Here is a 25,923-nt window from a genome sequence, read left to right on the forward strand (position 1 = left end):
ACAGGCTAGAGTACAAAAAATACGCAAATAAGCTCACCAAATTGAAATACATTTCCAAGCAAAATTATATACATTCGGAAATTGAACTGAACAAATCTTCTCCACGTAAAGTTTGGGAAGTCATTAACTCACTGCTCCCAAATAAACAAAAATCAAAGCAAACAATCAATTCCATTAATATTGATGGAGTGTCATCAAACAAACCCATCGAAATGGCGAACCAATTCAATAAATTCTTCTGCAACGTTGGAAAAGAGATCTCTGACAGCATTCCGCTTGCCAACGATAACAACTTCACATCCTACCTTACAAACCACGTTCCTTCTTCTATTTTTCTTGAACCAACGACTGGCGATGAGGTACTCAAAGAAATCCGAGCCCTAAAACCCAACAAAGCAACTGGCTACGATGACATTTCAGCATATTTCATACAGATCGCCTCCGTGATTATTGCCCTACCCTTCTCAAATCTTATTAACTATTCCTTTCAGTTCGGTATTTTCCCAGATACATTTAAACTTGCCAAAGTTGTACCCGTCTTCAAATCTGGAGACAAACTTGAGGTAAATAATTATAGACCGATCTCCCTTTTATCGTCTTTCGAAAAAATCTTGGAAAAGCTCTTATATAAAAGAGTCTCTTCCTTTCTAGACAAACATTCTGTCCTTGCTCCTACGCAATTTGGATTTCGGTCTGGCTCCTCTACTTCATATGCCGCTATTGATATTATTAGTGCCACCTATAAACACGTAAAAAGCAACCTGTCCTACACAGGTTTGGTTCTCTTGGATCTCAAAAAAGCCTTTGACACGGTATACCATCCATTCTACTATACAAACTCAACCACTATGGAATCCGAGGTACAGCAAACGAATTATTCTCCTCCTACCTAAAAGACAGAATGCAGTATGTCGCGATTAATGAACAGGAATCTGAACAGAGATGCATAACACACGGTGTACCTCAGGGTTCAACGCTGGGTCCATTGCTGTTTTTATTGTACGTAAACGACTTACCAAACTGCACGTCTTCTGTTCCAAGACTTTTCGCAGACGATACCTGCCTGGTAATTAACGCTCCTAATCCAACCTACTTAGAAAAAGAAATATCGTCTGAATTACTTAACATCAAGAACTGGATTAATGCCAATAAATTAGTTATCAATCCTTCCAAATCAAATGTCATTGTGATCCCTCCTAAAAAATGCAGCTACCCAGAAGATATCAATGTACTTTATAATTGTGCTCAGATCGAACAAGTTAAGTTTGCCAAATACCTTGGCATTACTTTTGACAATGGTCTAAATTTTGAACCTCACATTAATATGCTCCACAAGAAACTTTCTATATCTGTAGGGATATTGTCGAAACTCAAATACATTCTTCCAAACAAAACATTATTACAATTATACTACGCACTGGTACATTCTCATATCGTATATGGGATAACGATTTGGGGTTCATGCTGCAAGACACAAATGAACAAGCTTAGCACCTTACAAAATAAGGCTGTCAGAATAGTAGCAGGTGGCAGGTGGTCTGATCATGTCACACCTTTCTATAAGAAACTTAACATACTCAAGCTTAAAGATTTGTACGAACACGAAATTGCTAAATTCATGTTTAAATTTGATACGGATGTATTACCTCTGCCTTTCGCACACTACTTTGAAAAAACCAAACTCATGTATAATGCACGTCTTACTAGACACTCTTCCAACGATTGTTACTTTGTCCCACGTTACGCCTCATCCCGACTCCAGCGCAGCATTAAATATGCCGGAGTGAAAGTCTGGAACTCCTTACCAACGAGCTTGCGTAAACTGTCATTTTATTCTTTTTAAAAAACAACACAAAAATTCACTCATCGCCAAATACTAGCACGTTTAATTTTGTATTACCTTTATGCTACCGATAGACTACTAAATATATTTCTCTGTGACCATCTTCTAACCCTTGTCCAAATTTTCGTTTTTGAATTATTCTTATCGCAATTTTAGAACTTCTATTAGAATCTGGGGTATCTGCTTGACTCGAAGACCCATAGTCTCTTCGCAGATTCCCGTTGCTGGAAATTCCTTTTTATTGCTGTATTTATTGTATTATATTTACCTACAACGAAATAAAATCAATCAATCAATCAATCTAACTTCGGAAATCTGTTGATTATAAAGGCAGACTCTCGGGTTTCGCGACCAGGTTGATTCAGATTGTTGTTCGCATGATCTGAACTAATATCAGTTTGATTTGATTCTGTAAGAAGAGAGTCTCTCTGAAGAAATATCAATCGACTTACATCAAATGCAAATTCAGCTTTATTCACTCCTGTGAGAAGATAATGTCACCGACAAATCTCATGGAAGAAAAAACATCAACTTCCATCGATGCCTCAAATTATGTCGCTTCATCTGCAATCCCAAGCAATGCTACTTCAGCCGGAAAAGGTTCACAACATATTCTGGTCACTCATCAAGAAGTTGTGTCTGAAGAAGAGTTGGCAACCTCAATAATGATCAGAGCCAAATCAAAAGAACTCAAGCTGAAGAAGGCTCAAAGCAAGCAATCAACAAGCAGAAGTGGGTACTCATCAATAAGCGGCTACTCCAAAATGAGTGCAAAAACTAGAAAAGCTGTTATCGAAGCCAGATTGCAATCACAAAATACATTTACTGAACTGAAAAAACAACATGCTAAGGATAGACATGACTTTGAGCAAGCCCAACTGGTGCAGCAAAAGCATGCTGCTGAAGAAGAATTACAGCTACAAAGGGCAAGAAAAGAACGCTTAATCCAACACGAATGCGAACTGGAGCAAGCACGACTACAGGCCGAACTCAGTGAAACCATCGCAGAGATAAGTGCTGAAGAAAATATTTCTAGTTTAAATGATGTTGTAGAAAAATCTGTATCTTGCTTAAACAATGTTGTCACTGATCATCCCATTGTTAACACTAAAGCTAAAGCTGATGTTAAAAATGTTACGCTTAATACTAAATTAAATGAAACTACGTTTAATGGTAAAAATGTGTTAGAACCTGTATGTGCTATGCGTGCCTCACCCTCAGTTGACGTTCAAACAGTGCTGGACACCAGCAATGTTTCTGTCCAGCCTAGAATCATATGTGACTCAAGTGGTTTACCTTCCACAGCACATCTTTCTACGTCTCCATTTTTACCTACCCACTCTACTAATCATTCGGCTCTTTCACCACACTCTCGTAAAAGTGTTAGCGAACTTCCAGAAACTGTGGAACACGTTTCCTGTAGCAACACCAGTTCACCTAACATAACTATCAACCAGACACCTAACCTAAACATTAAACTTCCCTTTGACACTATCATTGACTCACTCGTAGGCGACCCCAAGCGTAAGTTGTTTTTTCTTCTGAATTACACCTAAGCCACAGCCCACACTTTGGTTCGTGGATGCCAGTATATGCCTCCAGAAGAAGGCTACAATGCTGCCAGGAAATTGCTGCGTGACAATTTTGGTCAAAAAATGCAGGTTGCTGCTGCTTGTATTGCAAACTTCATAGATGGACCTACTTTGTGCAAAAAGAATAAAAATTCTCTTCTTAAATTTTCAGCAGATTTAACATCTTGTATGTACACACTTTCTGGAATGGACTATCTCCGCAACCTGCAAATCCATCAGGCAGCTCAACGCCAGCCAGCGCCAGCCATTCAAAACCAAGGGTTAAATCCTTCTCTACACATTCCAACCCGGTGCTTCCAACAAAAAAATGTAATTTGTGTGGAAGCACACATTATCCTAACCAGTGTTGGAAACTTCGGAATAAAACATACGACTCACGTCGTGCTTTTGTCATCAAGGAGAAACTGTGCTTTTGTTGTCTTAAAAAAGGTCACATGGCCGACAAATGTGACAGACAAGCGCCCTGCAAAAAACCTGGATGTAATAAGAGACACACAACACTTTTACATCCACCCGACATACCACATTCCAACCCTACACGCGATGTCAATGAGCCAAGTTCTAATCTCGAAACCAAAAGTGGATTCATTGGCACCAGCTCTTTATCCAGTGGTGTTCTGCCAGTTGTGCCAGTTAAAGTGCACGTGAAAGGTTCCACAAATGTCATAACCACCAAAGCCTTCCTGGACAATGGCAGTACTAATTCATTTATCACTGAAAGTCTGGTCAATAAACTAAAACTCGTTAGATGCCCTGAAGTAAAAGTCAGCACTGTCACACTCAACAACAATTCTACAACTAAGAGAAAATCTAAGGTCGTGCAAAGCTTGGAAATCAGTGATCTTTACGAAACAGAGTGCATTGCTCTTAATGCCCTGCTTTCTATTGATCACTTGCCCGTCACAGCAAATGACATTTCAACCCAAAATGATGCAATGAGCATACCTGAATTCAAAGACGTTCATCTTCCCAATGTTGATTGTGATGTTGGCCTCCTAATAGGTAATGATAATTTGAAAGTTATGCAGCCTCAAAAGGTCATAACTACAGAGTCTGGTAGTTACGCAATCAAAACTGCTGTGGGCTGGGTCGCTTATTGTCCCAAACAAGGAAGCACCTCATCAACCCTTCAAAGTTTCTGTCCAAAAGCCGCTTCCAAACAAATGTGCAGCATGTGTTTTGATGCAATTGACTCCATTGAAAACGCCAAAGCTGAACTCTCTGTAGAGCAGAAAGAGTTTATGAAATCCGTGACTGGTTCTATCAAACACCTTGAAAATAAACATTACGAAATATCATTGCCTCTTAGAAATCCATACCTAAAAATGGCCTGCAACAAGAAACAAGCTGAACAAAGAGCGGAATATCTTAAGCATAGATTGGCAAAAAATCCCAAGTTTCATAATGATTATCGCACCTTTGTTCAAGATATGATCGATAAAGGCTACGCCGAAACTGTGACGGACTCAAAGGAAGCCAGTGGAAATGTATGATACATTCCCCATCACGGCGTGTACCACCCAGCAAAACCTGACAAAATTAGGGTAGTTTTTGACGCCTCATGCAAGTACCATGGCTTTTGTTTAAACGATAACTTGCTACCCGGTCCGGATATCACCAACACACTGATTGGCGTGCTTTTGCGTTTCAGACGAGAGTCTATTGCCATTCAAGGTGATATCCAAGGAATGTTTCACCAAGTGCAGGTACCTGAAAACAACCGTGATTTGTTCAGGATCCTGTGGTGGAAAAATGGTGACATTAGTAAACCACTACAGGAATATCGAATGACGGTGTATCTTTTTGGCACGGTATGCTCACCGAGCTGTGCCAACTTTGCGCTAAAACGTGCAGCATCTGACCACAAATCGGAATTTGCTTCTACTGCTGTCAACGTTGTTGACAAATGTTTCTATGTGGACGACTGCCTCGCCTCGGTTCCAACTACCACACATGCCACATCTCTGGTACAAGAGTTACGCAACCTTTTAGCTCAAGGCGGCTTTAAGATTACAAAATGGATCAGCAACAGTCGCGAAGTTATGAAATCCATACCCAAAGAAGAATGGTCAAAGGAAGCACTAAACCTTGATATCACATCAGACAAACCTCCCTTTACATTTGTGGGTCTACATTATTTTGGACCTTTCATCGTACGACATGGCCGCTGTGACTTGAAGCGATACGGCGTTATATTCACATGCTTAACATTATGAGCTGTTCACATTGAGATTGCTCACAGCCTGGATACTACGTCCTTCATCCAAGCACTGTGTCGTTTCATCGCCCGTAGAGGCCAAGTTAAAGAAATGAGATCCGACAACGGATCCAACTTTGTAGGAGGAGAAAGGGAGTTGAAAAATGGCATCAAAGAATGGAATTAAAACCAAATCCACTCTTTTCTTTTACAAAAACAAATCAAATGGACCTTCAATATTGCCACTGCCTCACATCACGGAGGTGTTTGGGAAAGACAAATTCGATCAGTGAGAAGAATAATTGCGTCCATCTGCAATGAACAGAAGCTGACCGATGAAAGCCTTCTAACATTCATGTGTGAGGTCGAGAGCATACTTAACAGCAGACCACTTACTACTACTTCCGATGACCCTGACGATCTTAATCCACTCACTCCAAACCAATTATTGTCATTAAAACAGGAATGCTTACTGCCTCCAGGAGTATTTCAAAAGACAGATGCGTACAGTCGAAGACGTTGGAAACAGGTCCAGCATCTCGCAAATGTTTTTTGGAGCAGATGGACAAAAGAATATCTTCCACTCCTTCAAAAGAGACAACAATGGCATGAAGCAAAAAATAATCTCAAAATTGGAGACGTCGTTCTCTTAGCAGATAAGGTACCACGAAATTGCTGGTTGTTAGGGCGTGTTATAAAGACGTTCCCAGACAAACATGGTTTAGTTCGAAGTGCAAGAATTCAAACTCAGCATTCTGTGCTCGAAAGACCTGTAACAAAACTATGTCCAATTCTTTCTTGCGAATGACTGTCTCATGAAGGGATCCCGTTTAAATCTCTACTTCAGATTATGGGTCCAAACACACAAATTTCTTTCTTTTTTTCTTACTGTTAAGCATCAGAGCTCGTAGAAAACTTACTTATGCTTCAGGTAGCGGGTGTGTTAATGCCATTTTCTCTGTTTTTATTTCCCGCATATTTGTTTAATTTAAATTAAAAATTTGTTTGGAAACTCTGATTTTGCCTCGTTTTGTACGCTGTTGTGACGCCATTGAATAATTACGAAGAAATGTTCTATGTCAAAATACTTCACTGCGTTTCGAAACCGACTGCCGAAATCAAATGTAAGTCAACAAATCTTCATGATTGTATTTATTGTATGTAGCCTAACACTCTGAATTGAATTGATTAAATATTGGAAACCTGTTTGAATAATTATTGTCTAAGTGGTAGGCCTATACTTACTAATTGCTGGATATTTTGTTTATTCATATTTTATGTTTATTGCAGCAAACGATATTTCGAAATTGAAAACAAGAATAAATTCTAACTTCGGAAATCTGTTGATTATAAAGGCAGACTCTCGGGTTTCGCGACCAGGTTGATTCAGATTGTTGTTCGCATGATCTGAACTAATAGAGCCTACAATAAAATTTGCTCACAAGTCGTAAATCTTTATAAATGCAATGATTCGGCACATCGCACACACACTTCGTGCGGTTGATCGAGCTCTTTGTTCTGCAAAATTTTGCATAAAATCAGATTAGTACGGTGATTAAACAGCGGCAAGATAAAGCAAAATTGTCGTTTTTGGGTACCTTTGCAAACATTGAAATATCAAGTTTAACATATAAAATTTTAGAAAAATGACTTGTCAAACTTATAGACAGATGATTTTTTTTCACACCAGTGCAACTTCTGTTGAAATAGCACCAGCGGATAACACGTAACAGCTGATTGAATTTGATCTAAAAACGCCTCCCTCTCCCCTTGAGCAGTTAACTTTCAAAAAAGGTTGAAAAGCAAAGAGTTAAAGTTATTTTTTAAGTAGCCTAAGAGCTTCGGTCACACGATGCATTGACTGCGATTGGTTTAAACTGGTAAATCGTCTGCTGATGGTTTTCTTGCTAACAAACGGTCTGGTTGTTTCCACAGCTGTGTCGTGTGTTTCTGAGCACGGCGCTCTGTCCCTCAAGCTTTCTTCTAAGTTAATTATTGCCTTGTTTTCTACACGCCTTGGTTCTACGTTTTCTTCATTCGTTCATTCATTCAGTTCTGTTGTTGCAGCATTGTATACGTTCAGAAGCAGTTATTTATGTATCCTTTTATTTGCAGATGTAGTTGCTTTCTATTTTATTAAAGCCTTTGCAATTCTATTCTATTCTTTGAAAGGTAAGTCGCCCTCTGGTGAACCCCGATTCAAAGTGCGAACGATTATTTGCGACCTGGTGGCATTGGAGACAGTGCTGCCAAAAAGCGATTAACAGCAAGCCTTGCTTTCCTCGCTAGAGCGAGCGAGTGAAAGCGACACCGGCCTAAACTTTTACCAGCCTTTTTAGATTTTTTTTTTAAAAGTCAGCTAGATAAATAAATAACTAGAGTTTAGAAAATAGCCTACGACAGCTAGATCAGTGGCCCCCTTGCTGGGAACCGCTGATCTAGGCGAGTAGTTAGCTTTTTTTCCCTCCCTAGATTTTTTTTGGTATCAGCCCTTTCCCCTTAAGGGAATTAGCTGATTGCCACGTAGAAAGTAGGTCAGGTGAGAATAGCCAGTTAGCTACAGCGAGTCTAGACAGTACGTGACCAGCTTTTAGGGTGTGGTCAAGTCAGAATTAGCTAAATTTTCCTTCAGAAGGAAAATTTACAACTCTCAAAGTTGAAATTCGGTAAGTTTGTTCTTTTTACTTTGATACTTACCTAACTTAACATCTAAAACTCTACTTACTTCATGATGGGCGACTCTAAGGCCAATGAATTTAAGTACCAAAGAACTGTGGTGGTGCAAGCAGCAAGCCAGTCCTGGCTTGATGTAAGCACCTTTATCAGCTTCTTTATGCAAGATGGCGTCCTTGCAAAATATGGAAAAGAGCTAATCTCTGTGCGTGCCAAGAGCCTGCGGCAGCACGTCTTTAACGTCACGTTCTCAGCTTCTGAGAACGAAACAAAATCCTTGCTGATGGAACAGCTGGCGCTAGACCATCAGTCACCCGTGACCTATAAACACAAGGATACTGATTACGTGATCAAAGTATGGCGACCATGGCCACCATGCGACGTGATCACATTATATCCAGTGCTAGGCGAGTGGCATCTGGATTTAATCAATGAGTTTGCTTGCCAAGCAAACTGGGGGAAAGTCTATCAGATGATCAAAGGTAGACATAAGCAGCACCCCACCATCTGCAACGAGTTTCTGCATGTTTACCTGCAGAACACTAAACTCGATAACATCCCAGAGAAGGTGCAGATGTTTGGTAAATGGATCTCCATCACCAAGCCTGGAGAAGGACATTTGCCACTCTGCCAAATTTGCAAAGTCCGGGGACACCTAACATCAAAGTGCCCCACGAAACCGAAAAAGACCCAGGCCAATCCACATCGAGACGGGGCGTCCAAAACTGATCCACCCCGTGACCGGGCGTCCAAGCCGACCAGAAACCGGACGCCTAAAAGAAGAACAAAACACTCCCGGGACAGGAGCGACAAAGTATACTCAAAACGCTCCCGGGATTCGTCACCGGCCAGGTACCATCTCCCCTGCCATGTTTGCCGATCAACAGGCCTTCACAAGCCTGGATGTGACGCAAGAGAAAAGTTCCGGGAAACGTGTAGTGGAAGAGGAAGGGGAAGAGGAAGAGGCAGAACCCCCCCCCCCACCCCAAACAACAGGAAGAGGAAGAAACCCCCCACGAGCGACGATGGCTTTACCACCGTGGGCAAAGGAGGGAAACACAAACCCAAAACCCACGTGCGCAGCATCTTCTCGTCAGATGCTGAATTGGATAAGCCCATGTCCAACACAGAGTCCAAGACCTCGACTCCAAAAGAACTCGCACACACGCGGAGATCGGTTACCCAACCTGAATCTCCGAAGACGATGAATCCCAGAGATCACGACGCATCCCACGCCAGCTCCAAGGATGCGCCGATCTCAGTTGACAAAGACAACACGTCAACTGACTCGGAGTCCATTTCTTCGAGAGAGTCTACGCGGGCTGGACTGCCCGGGACTTCTCCTCCCTATCGAAATGTCTTCAGTTCGATGGGCGAGCTTACGGACTCAGATGACGATCTAGCCATCCACACGGCCTAGTCCAACTTCTTAAACTTTAACCTGCTGCTTTCTCTATCCATAATCATGTTCGCAGATACGGAGAGTAACGATTCGGACGCCGGACTGGGCAACCTCAAGGTTGGCTCAATGAACATCAACGGAATATCCAAGAAATTGCGAGATGTCAAACACTTCTTTACATCTCACAGACTCTCTGTATTGGCAATTCAGGAAACACAAAGAATCCCCACCGATCAACTCGAGACGTGGGCTCAACATAACAATTACATAACATACATTAACACAGAACCTGGCAGAACCCCCTTCTATGCAGGGACAATGTTCATCGTCAAGAAAGACATACACGACAAGTCCGAAATCACACACCACACCATACTACAAAATCGAATACATCACCTCAACATCAAATGTGGCAAAAATAACATAAACATCTTCAACGCATACCTTCAGCAGAGGGTCGGAGAGAGAAAGTCCTCTTTTGAGCTACTCTCCGATGCTATGCTGGAGTATGAACATGAACATGTGGTCTTACTTGGTGATTTTAACATGATCCTTGATCCGTTGGACACTGCTAAGCCGCAAAACTTCAAAACTACACAGGATAAAACATCACTTACAACACTCATACGTCATAACCAATTGACAGATATATTCAGACAAGAACATCCATACAAAAGAGTGTTCACATACAAAAACCGCAATAGAGGGACCAGGATAGATAGAATATACATAAATCAACATGCACTTGAAAATTATCATAACATCAAACATGAATACTTCACATCATCAGACCACTGCACATTACCGATAATTCATCTCAAATATCAACAACACATCAAATGGGGTGAATATTCATACAAAATCAATAATAGCATATTACAATATGCACACGTCATAACAGAGCTCGAAACGGCTTGGGAAAATTGGACCTTTAACGCACCACAAATGGAACCACCAGACATGCTAATATGGTGGGATCAAGGCAAAGAAATGTTGAAAAATCGACTGATCGAACTCTCGCAAGATGTCGCACTCAAGCGCAGAGAAGATTACAATCAGGCTAAAAATGTGCTCCTCAATCTGGACGCTCATCCAAACCACGTCTTGGAAGAACGTCGACCGGAATTCTTGGAGAAAATCCAAAATTTCTACGATTATAAAGCAATCGGATCTCAAATCAGATCCAGAACAACTCCAACAAGCGATGAAGAGCCCTCCAAAAGCTTCTTCAAAGCAGAAGAAAAAAAATGTAAAAGTAGCTCTATCACTGAGATACATGGCACAAACAACACAACTCTAACCAAAAAAGAAGACATTCTTAAAGAAGTACACAGCTTCTATCACTCCCTATGGGGTGTGGAAGACGACATTAACCTCAAGAACAAGACAACTACCTGAACATTCTTGGAGAGGCCAAAATTGAGGAAGACGCAGCTGAACAAGCGGAACAGCTGATCAGTCTAAAAGAAGTAAAAACCGCCATTGATTCTCTTAACAAAGATTCTGCACCTGGATCAGATGGTCTCGGCTCATTAATCTACCAAAAATGCTGGCATTTCCTGAAACACGACATTCTAGAGATGCTTACAAATTGCTACTTGAGAAAAACAATGACTCCCTCAATGAGAGAAGCAAAAGTGAAGTTAATCTTTAAAAAAGGTGAAAAAGAAAAGCTCAAAAATTGGAGACCGATCTCTCTGCTCAACACAGACTACAAGATCTTGAGTAAAATCCTCTCCAACAGACTCACACCCATGATCACAAACCTGATTTGTCCGAATCAGAAATGTGGACTGCCAAACCGCAGAATAGAGCATGTCACTATGAACATACAAGCTGCCCTGGAAGCATCTCAAACACAACACAGGGACTTGTACATCATGATAACCGACTTTGAAAAGGCATTTGATAGAGTTAGTCACTCCTTCCTCTATGGAATCCTGAAGAAACTCGGCGTAAAACCAATAATGATGAATTACCTGTCTTTGGTTTACAACAAAACAAAAAGCAAAATAGAAATCAATGGAGCTTTAACAAAACGAATCAACGTCAAAAGGGGCATTCGACAAGGTTGTCCCCTCAGCATGCTCTATTTCATAATCTGTGCTGACGTGTTGACCCGTCGCATAGAGAAAAACCATCTCATCAACGGTTTTCGCTTTTCCAAGCTGACAATCAAAATCCAGCAATATGCGGACGACACTACATTCATCACAAGAGACATTCCATCTCTCAAAGAGGTCAACAGAGAACTAGCCATCTACCAGACGATGTCCGGCCAGAAAGTGAACCAGGGAAAGACCCAGATCCTGGCGTTCAAACCTGACCAGGCCCAAAGAGCTCAGCAGCTCTTTCCAGAAGCTGCGATCTTGAACAACGTCAAGATCCTGGGCATCTGGCTAGGAACAAACAATACAGAACTCGACAAGATGAACTGGCAGACCGCCATCAGGAAAACTCAAACGATCGCCAACATCCACAAACCACGAAGACTCTCTCTCTATGGAAAGATTTCCATCATCAACACTCTCTTGGTACCCGTCACTTTGCATCTCAGTAGAGTGCTGATGCCAACGAAACAACACATAAAAGAACTCAACAAAATCCTATTCGGCTTCCTCTGGCATTCTTCGCCATTTGAACAACTCCAGAGAAGCAAGACATTTCCTCCTGTCAAAGATGGAGGCATCAACATGGTGGACATCCAATCAAAATTCCAAGCTAGTCGCATCGACAGAATTCGGCACCTCTTCCCACTAGAAGACGCCACCGAAATCTGGCACGAATGGGCCATGTTCAATTTGAGCTACAGAATGAGACACATCAATCCTCATCTGTTCTCCAACAGCATTCCGCATGCCCCAATTCCAAACGAAATGAATGCGGACATCTTCAAGTCCTTTTGCAAACTCAAAGGCGTGAAACACGACTGGGAAAATACTTCCTATAAAAACATCTACATCAATCTGAAAACCCAAAATGAAAAGAAGACTAACAAGATTGATCAAAACGGAAAGAAGATTCCTTGGAACGAAATTCTTCTAAGAAATAAAGAAATCAAATTCCTCCTTCCACCTCACCTATCCGCCATGTCCTTTCGAATTGCACATGGAGGATACAAATGGGGAGATTTTAATAGATCAATACAATCTGACAGAATAACAAATTGCAAATTCTGCAGAAAGCCAGAAGATAACGTGACCCACGTCCTCACCAAGTGCTCCTTTGCGCTGGGAATATGGGAGCGCCTGAAACAACAATATCTCGACCTAACCAACGAAGACATGGCAATAACAAAGGACATGATCCTCTACAACCAAATCCCTGACGGACAGAAGAACAACCCAATTCTTTTGACCATGATGAATGTCGCCAAACACACCATCATCCAAAAGAAGATATCTCTGGACATAGGTGACACATATATACAGGACACAAAACGGTCCACCATTCAAGCCCTGTGGGTCATCATGACAAAAACGAAAGGCATAACACAAAAGCATAACATTCCTTTGTCATCTGACATTTCTACTCCTTCTAAACCTCCTCCTACGGTCAGAAGAAAGAAGAACCAGTCGAGATTCACTCTTCAACCGCCCTCTCCGTCGTCCTCGGTGGTAGGGATGACTGATTGCAGCGGTGGATCTCACTAGCACAGTACGGTCGTAGATCATCTTTGAAGAAGCTTAGACAGCCAAGGGCGTAACAACCCACCTTTAACCCGTCCCTCTCACTCATCTGCAACGGCCTGATGCCGGAAGAGTGATTGCAGCGGGGGATCTTCAACCGTCCCTCTCCGTTGTCCCACTCACCCTGGGATGACAGGATTGCAGCGGCCCATTCCAAGATGACTCTAGGGTCAGCGAAAGCTACCCTCCCTCTGGCCGCTCCTCTCAGGAATCTCCGCCAAATGAGATGTCAGACTGCAGTGGCCCGTTTTCTCCAAACAGGTGCCCTTCTTGAAGCGGGCAACAAGAAGATACACACACACAAACAAACTCAAATAAAATAAAAATTAATTCTTTACTAAAACGCGCTAGTTCTCATGCTTGACCCGCCATCTCCTAGTTTGCTTCAAGATCAGCAAGAGAAAAGTCGAGACAGGCAGATCAGCTTGAGGCAGCCACTAACCAAACATTTACATCCACAGATTACCATCTACCGCGGTGGGTCCCTTCGGTCGTAGTGAGTCCCTCGCCTCCCTGGTAGGTATCTTCCATGTAAGTATGGTGTGCCTGCTGAGTGTTTGGGTGTGTGGACGGCTCCCGGAGCGGACGCACTAATGATGAGACAGGAAACAAATCCATTTCATATGGAAAATTGTAAACCTGCAAGATGTAGTGGTATCCATCTTGAACTCTGAGCGTTGCGCGAAAAGAAAAAAAAAAACTTTGCAAGGTTGTTGTACAAGTGAATTAAGTTTACTTCAATTTAATAAAATAATAGCTATGCATAAGTTCATGCAACCGCAAGTGTTTGGAGTCGACACAAACTCCCCGGAAGCCTCAAGAAAGTGGCAACATTGGAAGCGGACGTATCGAAACTATATCGCAAGGATTGAGGGTGCTGATGCGCAAGCGAAGCTCGACATCCTAGTAAACTTACTAGAGTCACATGTGTATGCGCACATCAACGAAAGTAACACTTACGATAACGCCATTGCTCAGTTGGACATCCTCTACAATAAACCGATCAACGAAATTTTTGCGCGACACCGACTTAACACATGCAGGCAAAAAGTGGACGAACCCCTGGAAAGTTTTCTTCAAAGACTAAAACAGCTCAGTGCTGACTGCAACTTTAGTGCAGTTTCTGCAGCTCAAAACAAAGAAGCAGCCATTCGGGACGCCTTTATTGCGGGAATTACTTCAACTTACATCCGACAAAGACTTCTTGAAGACAATGTCTTGGAACTACAAAGAGTCTTTGAAAAAGTTCGGTCGGTTTATGATGCCCAACGTAATGCCGAAGCGTACGTTATGCCCCCTGGCGGCGAAGCTTTGAATGATCCTCTAGCTGTGTGCGAGTCACGTTCTTGGGATTCCCAATCCAGCAACAAAACGCCACCTCGCAAAAGCGACTGCCTTGCAATAGAGCAGAAAAAATGCTTCTTTTGTGGCAGAAGACTTCATCCCAGAGACAAATGTCCTGCCAAAGAACAGATTTGCTACAAATGTAACAAAAAAGGCCACTTCGCTAATGTGTGCCGTTCGACGAGCAGTAACGCAACCGCTGCATGTCAATCAACAAGCTTGGCAGCTTTCACATCGCTGTCTAAATCAGATCAAAACGTAAACGTATCCATTGAGATCAATGGAAAACTAGCTAAATGCCTTATTGACACGGGCGCCCAAAACAACCACATAAGCCATGAATTCATTCATCGCGCTAACTTGAAAGTAAGCTATAGTGACGAGCAGCATGTAGATTTAGCTGTAAAAGGTTCATCAGTGAAAACTCGAGGCTCTTGCTTTGCAACTCTACAACTCCTGGATCGCGATTATGCTGATGTGAAATTCAGTGTCATGGACGGACTACTCTGGGACGTAATTCTTGGACGTGAGTTTTTACAACAGCATAAATGCGTAAATTTTAACTTTGGAGGATCTGAACAACCTTTGACCTTCAACCCCAAACGGGGACAACATTTCGGGTGAGTTCACCCCGCAGAAATTTTCCGCCGCCCTCCAGCACATAAAGCCAGGTAAAGCCCCGGGACCCTGACCACCTATGCCCGGAGTTGATACTCTATGCTGCTGCCTCCTTAAAGTCCTGGTTAAAAGACTTCCTTTCTTGCTGTTTGCGCCACCTGCGGATTCCCTGAATCTGGAGAAGAGCCCTTGTGGTTGCAGTTCCAAAGCCGAAGAAGCCACAAGGGGATCCGAAGAGCTACCGCCCAATCTCACTGCTCTGCATCCCTTTCAAGATCATCGAGAGATTCCGTGACGTGACAATTTATCCAAAGACAATTTATCGAAAGACAGTTAATCGAACGACAGTTTATCGAAAGACAGTTTATCTAACGACAAATCATCGAAACGACAGTTCATCGAACCGACTGTTTATCGAAAAGACAGTTCATCGACCGACTGTTTATCGAAACGACAGTTTATCGAACGACGAAGCACATACGCAATGGAATACTCAGGGGTTATGGGTTATGGGTTATGGGTTATGGGTTATGGGTTATAGGTTATGGGTTATAGGTTATGGGTTATAGGTTATGGGTTAGGGTCAGGGGTTAGAGTTAGGGGTTAGAGGTTAAGGGTTAGGGGTTAGGGGTTAGTAGTTAGAGGTTAGAGGTTAGGGGTTAGGGTTAGGGGTTAAGGTTAGGGGTTAGGGATTAGGGTTAGGGGTTAGGGGTTAGGGGTTAGGGATTAGGGTTAGGGTTAGGGTTAGGGTTAGGGTTAGGGTTAGGGTAAGGGTAAGGGTAAGGGTTAGGGTTAGGGTTATGGTTAGGGGTTAGGGGTTAAGAGTTAGGGGTTAGGGTTAGGGGGTAGGTTTTCGATTAACTGTCGTTCGATAAATTGTCGTTCGGTGAACAGTCGTTTCGATTCGGGACTACATAGAAGGGGATTTCCGACTGAACAAATATTGCTTCTGTCATTGGGTTTTAAGAGGGTCGTTGTGCGCATGCGCAAATTTCTTAATGGCGTGTTCGGTATTGGTTTGTCAGTTGATGACTGGAGCCTGGAGGTTAACTCATGAAGTGATGTAGTCTAAGTTTGCTTAGCTTTGCAGTTAAGACAAGTGTGCAGAGTAATGGTGAGAAAGACTTGAACAAAAAGCAATGCAGCAAACAACGTTATAAAATGGTGATTTAGGCTAGGCTAAGCTTTTTGAGTTTTTTTTAGACAGTTCAACTGCAATTGCTGTGAGGCTATTGACAGAACATGTTTTTAACAATTTTGGCTGATGTATTCTACAAATTACCTGCAAACATATATGCTTTTCAGTGCTTATTGTATATTTGTACAATTTTTGTCACAATTATCAGCAATATGGTTAATATATACCGTACATGTTGTGTACCTCAATGCCAGTCAGGTCACAAATCTAACCGGACAGATGCCAAAATTTCAATGTTTGTCTTTCCAAAGAATGAAGAGTTGAAAAGAAAATTGCATATAGCAATTCCGCGTAAAGATTGCACTTGGGCACTAAGAGTACCAACGTTTGCGACTAAAGGAAAATGCTGTCCCATCTATTTTTTCTCACCTGCCAAGGCATTTGTCAAAAACACTCTCTATATCTCGACCAACAACATCTGGTACTGCAGTGCTTCTTCTCGACGTGACAAAGAAAACGAACGAAGAGAAAAGCAAAAACTGGCATTGTTTCAACTTGATGCTCTGTATGATTTTAATTCTTTTTTGCTTTAGCTGCAATTAGGCGCAATCTTGCCTGAAGGATACTTCAAAGTTGTTAAAGATGAAAGTGTTCACTTTCATTACATTCAAAATACTGCATGTGAATTACCAGAATTAGCCATATCTGTTGTGGTAGCCTACTCAACTTAAAAATCAAAGTGTTTGTGTCTTGTATTTTGCTTCCTCAAAAGCAGTAGGCCTACAGGCATTTGTTGGCCTCAGCTTCCAATGATTTACAAGCCATGTCTGAATTATTAAATATACTTGCCTTCTGTAAATCCTTGGTTGAACAGAATTTATCTGTGAAAGATCTCTCTATGCAGTATATCAACCTCGCAGGGTCTGCACTGCAGAACTATTTACAAGCAGAAAAAAAATCTGCAAGTCAACCTTACTTGCCATTACTCCAATTTATCTGTGAACAATTGCAATTACTTCAATGTCACAAAAATGTCCGCCGATACTCTGTGTCTGTAATTACAACGTCATTTCTTTGGCAGCTGACTGGTATGGTACTTCCCTGTACAAAAACTTGCGTAGCATTTTTGTTTTGCCATCCATCAGCACTTTGTGTAAGCTTTCTTCTTCCAACACCGTTGAAGATGGCAAAATTTACTTGCAGTACTTGGATCGGCGTATCAACAGCTTGATCGAAAAAGAACGTGTTGTAACTCTAATGATCGATGAAGTGTATACTGCACAAAGAATAGAGTATTCAAATGGTTCATTTATTAGCCTTATTGAAGGTGGCATACCTGCAAAGACAGTATTAGCATTCATGGTCCTGTCTGCACATGGCAATTACAGTATTGATGTCGTTTGTCTCGTTCCTATTAACAGACTGCATACAGGAATTTTACACAAGTGGTATAAACAGGTTATGCTGTCTTTACATGACTTGCTTGTAGTTGTGGCGGTATCGGTTGACAACCATATATGCAACAGATAGGCTTTCTTACTCATCCAATTAAGAATCATTACAGTGAAATGACTTTATACATAGGCTGTGGCTATAGTGTAATAACACTATATAGTGCAATAATAGCCTCAATAGCGTTGCCAGATAAGGAATTCTGCCCTAATTTGAAAAAAGTTTAAAGCTGTTAAAATCAAAAACTTGCATTTTGGAAAGCAATTGATATATTTATGAAGTGGAAAGAGTCCTGTGATAACGGCCTTTCCACTGAAACGTTTACCGTTTGTATTCAGAGCATCGGTGCAGTTCCGAAACTTGCTGAATACCTCCAGGAGAAGCATGGATTTGATTATGTCCTGAGAGGAAAATTTATGTCTGATCCTATTGAATCGCGCTTTGGTTGGTATCGTCAAACCAATGGAGGTAACTTCTTCATGTCAGTAAAGCAGCTGCTCAAGTGAGAAAAAAATATTCGTTGTTTAAGTTTGTTACAACAGCAAGCTTTCAGAAGGTTCCTCTTTTATATGGCTTGAGGATTTCTTTGTTGGAGTTAACATAGATGATTTATCTGATGTTGATGCTAATGTTACGTATGGTACTTTGTTAGTGGATGCATTGGACGCAGTGGCTCCGAGAGGGGGGGAAGTCGGGCCAGTTCCCCCCCTAGAAAAACATTGTAAAGGAAAAACGAGTAGTTTGTTGTCTTTGCACTTTTGAAGGGGGCCCATTTTTAGTACTAAAGTAAAAATATACCAACTAAATAATGAACAAATTCTTAAATGAAGTGCGTAGTTCTAAGTATTTCTCAATCATTTGTAAATGTCACTCTCGATGCTTCTCATCAAGAACAAATCATTTTCGTGTTAAGGTAGGCGATGTTGAACAGCTTCAAGACGTAAAATCTGAAGCTGAAATGATTTTTGTATCACTGAACGGTTTCGATTGTATTGATAGTTTCAACTTGAAAACTGGTGCTGTTTTAGCTAAGCGGGAACTATTTTTGCTTGACAACTGAACCTTAACTTCAAAATCTGCGTTGGCCAGGCATAGGATGTTGTATCTAACATAACGTCACCCTCATAACAAAACTGCCTAACTCACTTTTTGACAATTTTGAGATTTTCAGCCCAAGTCACTGGTTTTAACTTTGCGGAAGTTTTTTGTGTTTTTCTCAAAAGCTAAAAAAATGAGTTAGGCAGTTTTGCTATGAGGGTGACGATAAGTTATCTGGAAAAGTTAAAGGTATCAGTCCAAGCACGATTAAAGAAAGTAAATATTGTACATGTTTTGTTTATGGATCATCATCATCCAGTGTCGCCAAGTTGAGTCCGGTCCATGATTGGATGTTGTCTTGCCATCGTTTTGGTTGTCTGCCACGTTTCTTTTTCCTTCTACTTTTCCTTCTGTGCAAACTTTGCTGATTGGGAATTGTGATCTTTTAGTGTGGCCGAACAGTTTTAAAACTTTTGATTTTATTATTGCTGCAATTGGATGTAATTTTGTCATAGTTAAAAGATCTTCTGCTTTCGTGTGGTCAAGTAGCCTTTTGTTGGTCATGCTTCTCATGATGTGATTTTAGAAGGTAGTGAGTTTTTTTTATTTGAGTTTTTTGTTTATGGGTGTTGTTGCTTAGGCTAAATCTAGTTGGAATTCATAATGTTGCCTACAGACAGCGTTGTTCAAATGTCTTACCATTTTTGGAGTAATTGATTATCTGTAAGCTTGTGGCATCTTTAAAGTTAGGCTATGGCCCAGTCAGAGGAAAAATTCTGAAAAATTTAAAGAAAGCTGTCCTATCATCTTCCAAAAAAAACTGACTTCGAGAGGGTAATCAAGGCGTGGTGCAGTCAAGCCCAATGCATGCTTTACATTACCCTTTTGAAATTGAAGCTCTAAAGACGTTTCTTAACTGCATCAAGTTGGAACCAACAAGAGCTTGATGGGAAGCTGAGTCAATGCTGAAGTAGCCTACCACTAGCAGTTTTAAATTTGTGACTGCTTTGCATTATGTGGATTACGGTCCTAAACAAGATTCACTGATGAATATAATGAAATTAAAGGAAGATGTAATCTAAGTAAGAGAAAGCTGAGAACAGTAGGCTACTACTCGCAAGCTATAAAGTTGCAGTGGCAATTATAAATTTAAAAGAAAATGTTTTTCTTTTCCTGAGGACAGAACGCTTTTATAACTTCACTTACTGCAACTAGCTGAATCATTCGAAGGAAATGTATTCTACCGTACATTGCAAAGGATTCGATAGTTGTTGGAATTGACAAATGTATCAACAAACTAAAACTTATCGTCGATGAGTTTGAAGTTCCATGAAAATTTCATCGTATGTCTGCTGTGCAGTTGCGGGCATGTGGACAAATTTAAACCATTTGTAGGCTACAACAATGACATTTTTCAAGACATTTTGAATGAGTTGGTAGGCTACTTTTGACAGAAAGCCACACTGCAAAATTCAGCTGCAAACCAGAACGAACCACTCCATAATCTCTACACAAGGAATCATTGATTGCAACTTTCGAAAAGTTTTTCCAAATAGTTTTGTTATGATTTTTTTTTGTGTTCCGGTAGCTACCTCCAACGGTTGCGCTTTGAGAACGTGGTTTTAGCAATTACTGAAATTTGTAAAGAATTGTTTGCGTTCCAGTAGGCCTATGACTCAAAACCGATTGAAAAGCCTAACTATAGGCTATATGTTGTGCATCAATTCAGACGTCGCAAAATTTTATCATTTGATGCTGTGATCCGTAATTTTGCATTGCAAAAAGTCCAGAAAGGGTTGAATTAAATCAGGGATGTCCAAAGTCCGGCCTGCGGGCCAACGGCCCACGAGACGTTTCTGTATTGCCGCGCCTGTTGTTGTAGGCTACAATGTGATATTTTTGGCCCGCAGACACACAAAAATCATATAAATTCAATTTGCAGTTTTCCGAAAAATTATTGTGGCTGTTGGCCCGCGAACACTTATTATCAAATCTGGCTCGCGTGGGAAAAAGTTTGGACACTCCTGAATTAAATGCTTGGTTGAACTATTTTCGTTGCTTGTAGGCCTATTGTGTGTTTACAAAGCTTTCTAGACAAAATAGTTTGCCTCAATGGCATTTTTGCTGCAAGTGTAATCCAGTGATTATTGATGATTTTTACATTGAACGAAGTTCTTTTCGTGCTGAGGAAAGTAGACAAATTTCAGCTTAACACGAACATGCAACGCAAGATACAAATTAGTTGTATATTTTCTAAAAAATGTTATGGGGCCCATTTTTCGTGTTTTCCGACCAGTGCTGACTTCTCTCGGAGGCCCTGATAGGACGTAGTGTATCTCACCGAAGAAAGTGCTCTGCTTACAAAGAGTTGCTTGTGCAAGATATAAATGTACATAAAATCCAAGACTGTGTACCAAAGGAATATGCCCAGTTGTTTGAGTTAGCTGATCGTGGAGGTTTGTCTGCTCCTACAGATGCTCGACTGCACTACATTATTTTCTATCTGTTTGTGTAGAGATCCTACCTCAATCAAGGAGCTTCAAACATCCTCCGAAACCAGGCAACAATGAGCAACTTGGCAGTCGTGACACCCCCTTTCAAGGGTTAATATGCTTGCCTGTGGCAGCAGGGGACCTGAAGCCTCCGGAAACGCATAGGCCTAACAATGTCGGCGTTGCAGCAGTATTAATCATCTTTGTTTAATTTTCCAAAAAAATGAATGCGGTCTTATAATATTGGCGATTCCATGTAGCCTTATGATTTTAAATGTTATAACTTAGTGAAATGTTTTACTAAAGTTACGTTTTATCAGTGTTTGCATATTTTTCCTCACCATATATATATACTCAATTGGAAGTGGCTATTTTTCCACCCTTAATGCCATGGTTACAATCAGGTGTTGCCAGAGTTAAGATAAAGTTAGTAAGGGTTAAGCTAAGGGTTAGAGTTAGGAATAAGATTAGCATTTTGATCTTTGCCCAGGACTAAAAAAATTAACAAAATTCAAGTTTTTGTTTTCAACAGTTTTAAACTTTTCTCAAATTAGGGCAGAATTCCTTATCTGGCAACACTGTTGAGGTAATTATTACACTATATAGTGTAAATATAGGTAGCCACTTTAACAAGTCGAAATTCTGCCACTGAAATTGACTAGAATGAAACCGCCAACCAATCATAAGCTACGGTTTAAGTGACGTAAAAAATGGCGAAAAGAAGATCATAGAAAGCAAATTAAGTGATGGATTTTTTGTCAGCTGGTTGGCTTAGGGGTTAGGGTTAGGGCTAGAAAGTAGTCATTTCATTGACGCGTGTTCGATTCTCACCACTGCTATTGCTCTTTTTCTTCTGTAATTACCAAATAAAGTTCAAAACAAGCATTAACTCTCTGGATGAGTGTTAGAAGGGTCACAATTGGACGGTAGCCTCTTATAGCACGTTCTGATTGGTTGGCGGTTGCATTGTAGTCAATTTCAGTGGCGGAATTTCGACTTGTTAAAGTGGCTACCGTAAATATAGCCTCAGCCATGGCCACCTAAAGATACGGCCTGATTTGTCACATTTTGCAGAAATTTCCAGGTTTTTCTAACTTTGGGCGAACGTTTAAATAAAATTTTCTAAAAATTAGATTTTCACGCTTTCTTTATTCTTTTCCCCAGATGACACAATAGGTTTTAACATTCTCACATATTGAAAAACAAAGAAAATTTGATTTCGAAGATTTTAGTCAGACTGTTAATTTTCAATAACAGTCTGATTTTGCGTTTTTCAACTTACTTTTTCTCATTTGCTACTGCTTCCCAAAGGCAACAAAAAAGTTTTATGTCATTAGGAAACCGCAAAAAATAAAAACATCTCAAAAAATGTTAGTCAAGCACTAGCAGTAGCTGTAATCAAAATCTGCAAAATGTGACAAATCAGGCCGCATCTTCAGGTGGCCATGCCTCAGCTTACTCAATTTTGAACTGAGTACCCGTAAAAGTTGTTATATGAAACAGAAAAACGTTTAGATGTTATTTTTTGTTTGAGTGGTAGTAACCCTCTTAAGGCCCATGCCGTTTTTGAGTCGGAAGTCCCCTTCTCTGTAGTCCCGGGTTTCGATAAACAGTCGTTCGATTAATTGTCGTTGCATAAACTGTCATTTCGATAAACTGTCGTTCGATCAATAGTCGTTCGATAAACTGTCGTTCGATAAACTGTCGTTCGATAAACTGTCATAGTACCGAGAGACTCATCTACGCCGTGTCGAACCAATAATAGATCCACAGCTCCCCGTAAGCAAGCTGGCTTCCGACACGGACGATCAACCGTAGATCAGGTCACACTTATGACCCAATCATTGAGAACAGTTTTTCGGCTAAGAAGAAGGTTGGCGCCGTGTTTGTTGATCGCACGGCTGCCTATGATACCGTATGGCAAAGCGGCCTTACCTGCAAGTTACTCTGTCTGCTCGCTGACAGACACATGGTCCAAAAATGACAGAACTTGTGCAAAGTTTTACCCTCACAACCGGTAGCGGTTGTCGAACCAGACTACGCCGACTTAAAAACGGCGTCCCACAGGGCTCAGTCTTGGATTTTCTCCTGTTCAAAATATACACCTATGACTTGCCCCCACCATCTCTAGGAAATATGCTTACGTAGACGACCTGGCACACTCCTGCAGTCATCGGGAAATTGGCAGTCAGTGGAGAGGAACCTCAGCCAAGACATGCAAACACTATCAGCATACCTCAAGAAATGGATGCTACAGCTCAGCAAGGCAAAGACAGTGTCGGCGGCCTTCCACCTCAACAACCGGGAGGCACAGCGTGAAATAAACATCAACCTTGATGGGGAGCGCCTGCCTTACTGTGCCGAACCTACTGTACTTATCTCTGCATAACTCTGGACAGGTCACTCACGTACCGTCGACACTTGAAGTCACTGCGCAAAAAATTATCTACACGCGTCGCACTTTTGAGGCAATTGACTGGTTACGGCTGGGGAGCTGACGCCAAAACTCTTTGTACAGCTACCCTAAGCCTTGTTCATACCACGGTCTCTGAGTAGTGCGCACCAGTCTGGTGCCGTAGTTCTCACACCCACCACATTGATACCGCCATCAACGATGCACTGCGTACTGTGACTGGTTGCCTGCGTCCCACTTCGACGGACTACCTAGTACCTACCCATCCTAGCAGGCATCTAACCCGCTGAGCTACGCCGTAAAGAAGCCACGATTTCTCTTGCTCGCCGCGCTCTGGACCCCGACCATTCCCTCCATGCAACATTTAAGCGACCACCACCTTCAAAGCAGCTGCTGAAATCAAAACGCCCCTTTGTGCCTGCCGCACAACAACTACTTAATAACACAAAAGGACTTGGTTTAAGTGTGGAACACTGGACGAACCACATGTGGAACTCGGAGTGGCAAAACCACACCTCCACGCTCCGTGACTTCATACCCGACGCCGATCCCCGTCCACCGGGGATGACACACGCAAGCCTTGCGTGGGTCAGGCTTAATCGCCTGCAAACTGGTGTCGGCCGTTTTCGTTCGGACATGCACAAGTGGGGCCTGGCTCCTTCCTAGAATGCGAGTGTGGTGCCACTGAACAGACCGCAGATCATGTCGTCCACCACTGCCTAACCCACCGGCCTCCACACAGTTCGCATGGTCTGAGGGTCCTGGACGAAGAGACTGTTGAGTGGCTGATGATTTCCTGCCCTCCAATCTAGCCTGGAAAGATCTGCTCATACGCCGATGACGAGTAGTTTTTTGGTAGTTAGTTCATAATAGGCCTATTAGGCTACTAATCAACCTATATAAAATACTAGTTATTGCCTACCTACTATACTAACCTATAAGAAAAACATCTGGAAAAAAATTTCAAAACAAATTATGACGTCATTCATGATGCAATGCTGACGGCATATTTGAAGAGGGAATTATTTTAGCATTGGTAACTTATTGTAACCAAAAAAGTAACACCAACCACAAACAAGCGACTACAATAAAAAAAAAACAAGCAAAAAATTAATGTTATGACGTCACAATGACGTCATTAATAACATAATTTTGCGTGATTTTTATCTCGTGTATTTTGTAGTGGCAGTCAGTTCAAATAAAAAATAAAAAAACGTATCTAATTGCATAGAAATGCCCTGAAAAGAGCTCAAAATTGATTTGGGGGAATCCCGATTTGGGGGTGATCACGTGAGCCAAAAAGTTGCGGCACCCACTAAAATTAAAGCTAGATTCATCAACTACAAAACAATGCAAAAAAGCAACGTATAACACGTTTAGCCTAAAGATGCTCATTTTTGCCCCTAAGGGCCTGACTCCAACTGACGTCAGAATCCGCGTGTTGCGGAATGCAATCTGCCATTGCTGGAACGTGGCCAAAAATACAAGCGCGTGGAAAACCATAGTTTTGATAATTTTTATTGAGATAAATATAGCTTTAAAAAGTAAGGGCGAGTTTGGTATTTATAGATTGAAACATGCTCTTTCAGATAAAGTGCGGTCAAAGTCATCGTGCAGTTGCGTTTTAAGGTAGTCTTTGATCATATTCCATAGGGGGCAGCACATTGCATAATCCAAATTGCATAATCCACTCTTTTTCCAAAAATCTCTCTCTCTCTCTCTCTACAGTAGCCTATGCACAAAAATCAGTAGTATATCATCTACCTACAATGATACTAACGATTGGACAAACACATATTCTCTAATTTTTCTAGCCGACATCAAAATTTTGTTTTATTAATTTAGGCTACACTAATTCATGTTCAGTTCTTTACTTGATATTGTTTTCCAAATGTCTTTTCTAAAATCTGTTCATAAATTTTTAACTGAGAAGCAACATAGCAGACAAATTAGTCCTACCGGAATTGATTTTCTAACTGAAGAAAATTGAATTTTGGTGGTTTTTGAGTAGTGTTGCCAGATGCTATGCAAT

At 41.3% G+C, this 25,923-nt stretch overlaps 2 protein-coding genes across 2 annotated transcripts; both read left to right on the forward strand.

Moving 5' to 3' along the window:
- The first annotated feature begins 5,123 nt into the window (after positions 1-5,123).
- Positions 5,124-5,651, forward strand: LOC145773771 (uncharacterized). The gene has a single exon (XM_082584902.1). It carries the CDS (start codon positions 5,124-5,126, stop codon positions 5,649-5,651), a length of 528 nt encoding a protein of 175 aa, XP_082441028.1.
- An 8,504-nt stretch (positions 5,652-14,155) lies between these two features.
- LOC145773772 (uncharacterized) lies at positions 14,156-18,454 on the forward strand. The gene is made up of 3 exons (XM_082584903.1): positions 14,156-15,266; positions 17,578-17,744; positions 18,287-18,454. Exons 1-3 carry the CDS (start codon positions 14,156-14,158, stop codon positions 18,452-18,454), a joined length of 1,446 nt encoding a protein of 481 aa, XP_082441029.1.
- The last annotated feature ends 7,469 nt before the right edge of the window (positions 18,455-25,923 follow it).

Source organism: Aplidium turbinatum, chromosome 7 (genome assembly GCF_918807975.1).
Source record: "Aplidium turbinatum chromosome 7, kaAplTurb1.1, whole genome shotgun sequence".
NCBI lineage: Eukaryota > Metazoa > Chordata > Ascidiacea > Aplousobranchia > Polyclinidae > Aplidium > Aplidium turbinatum.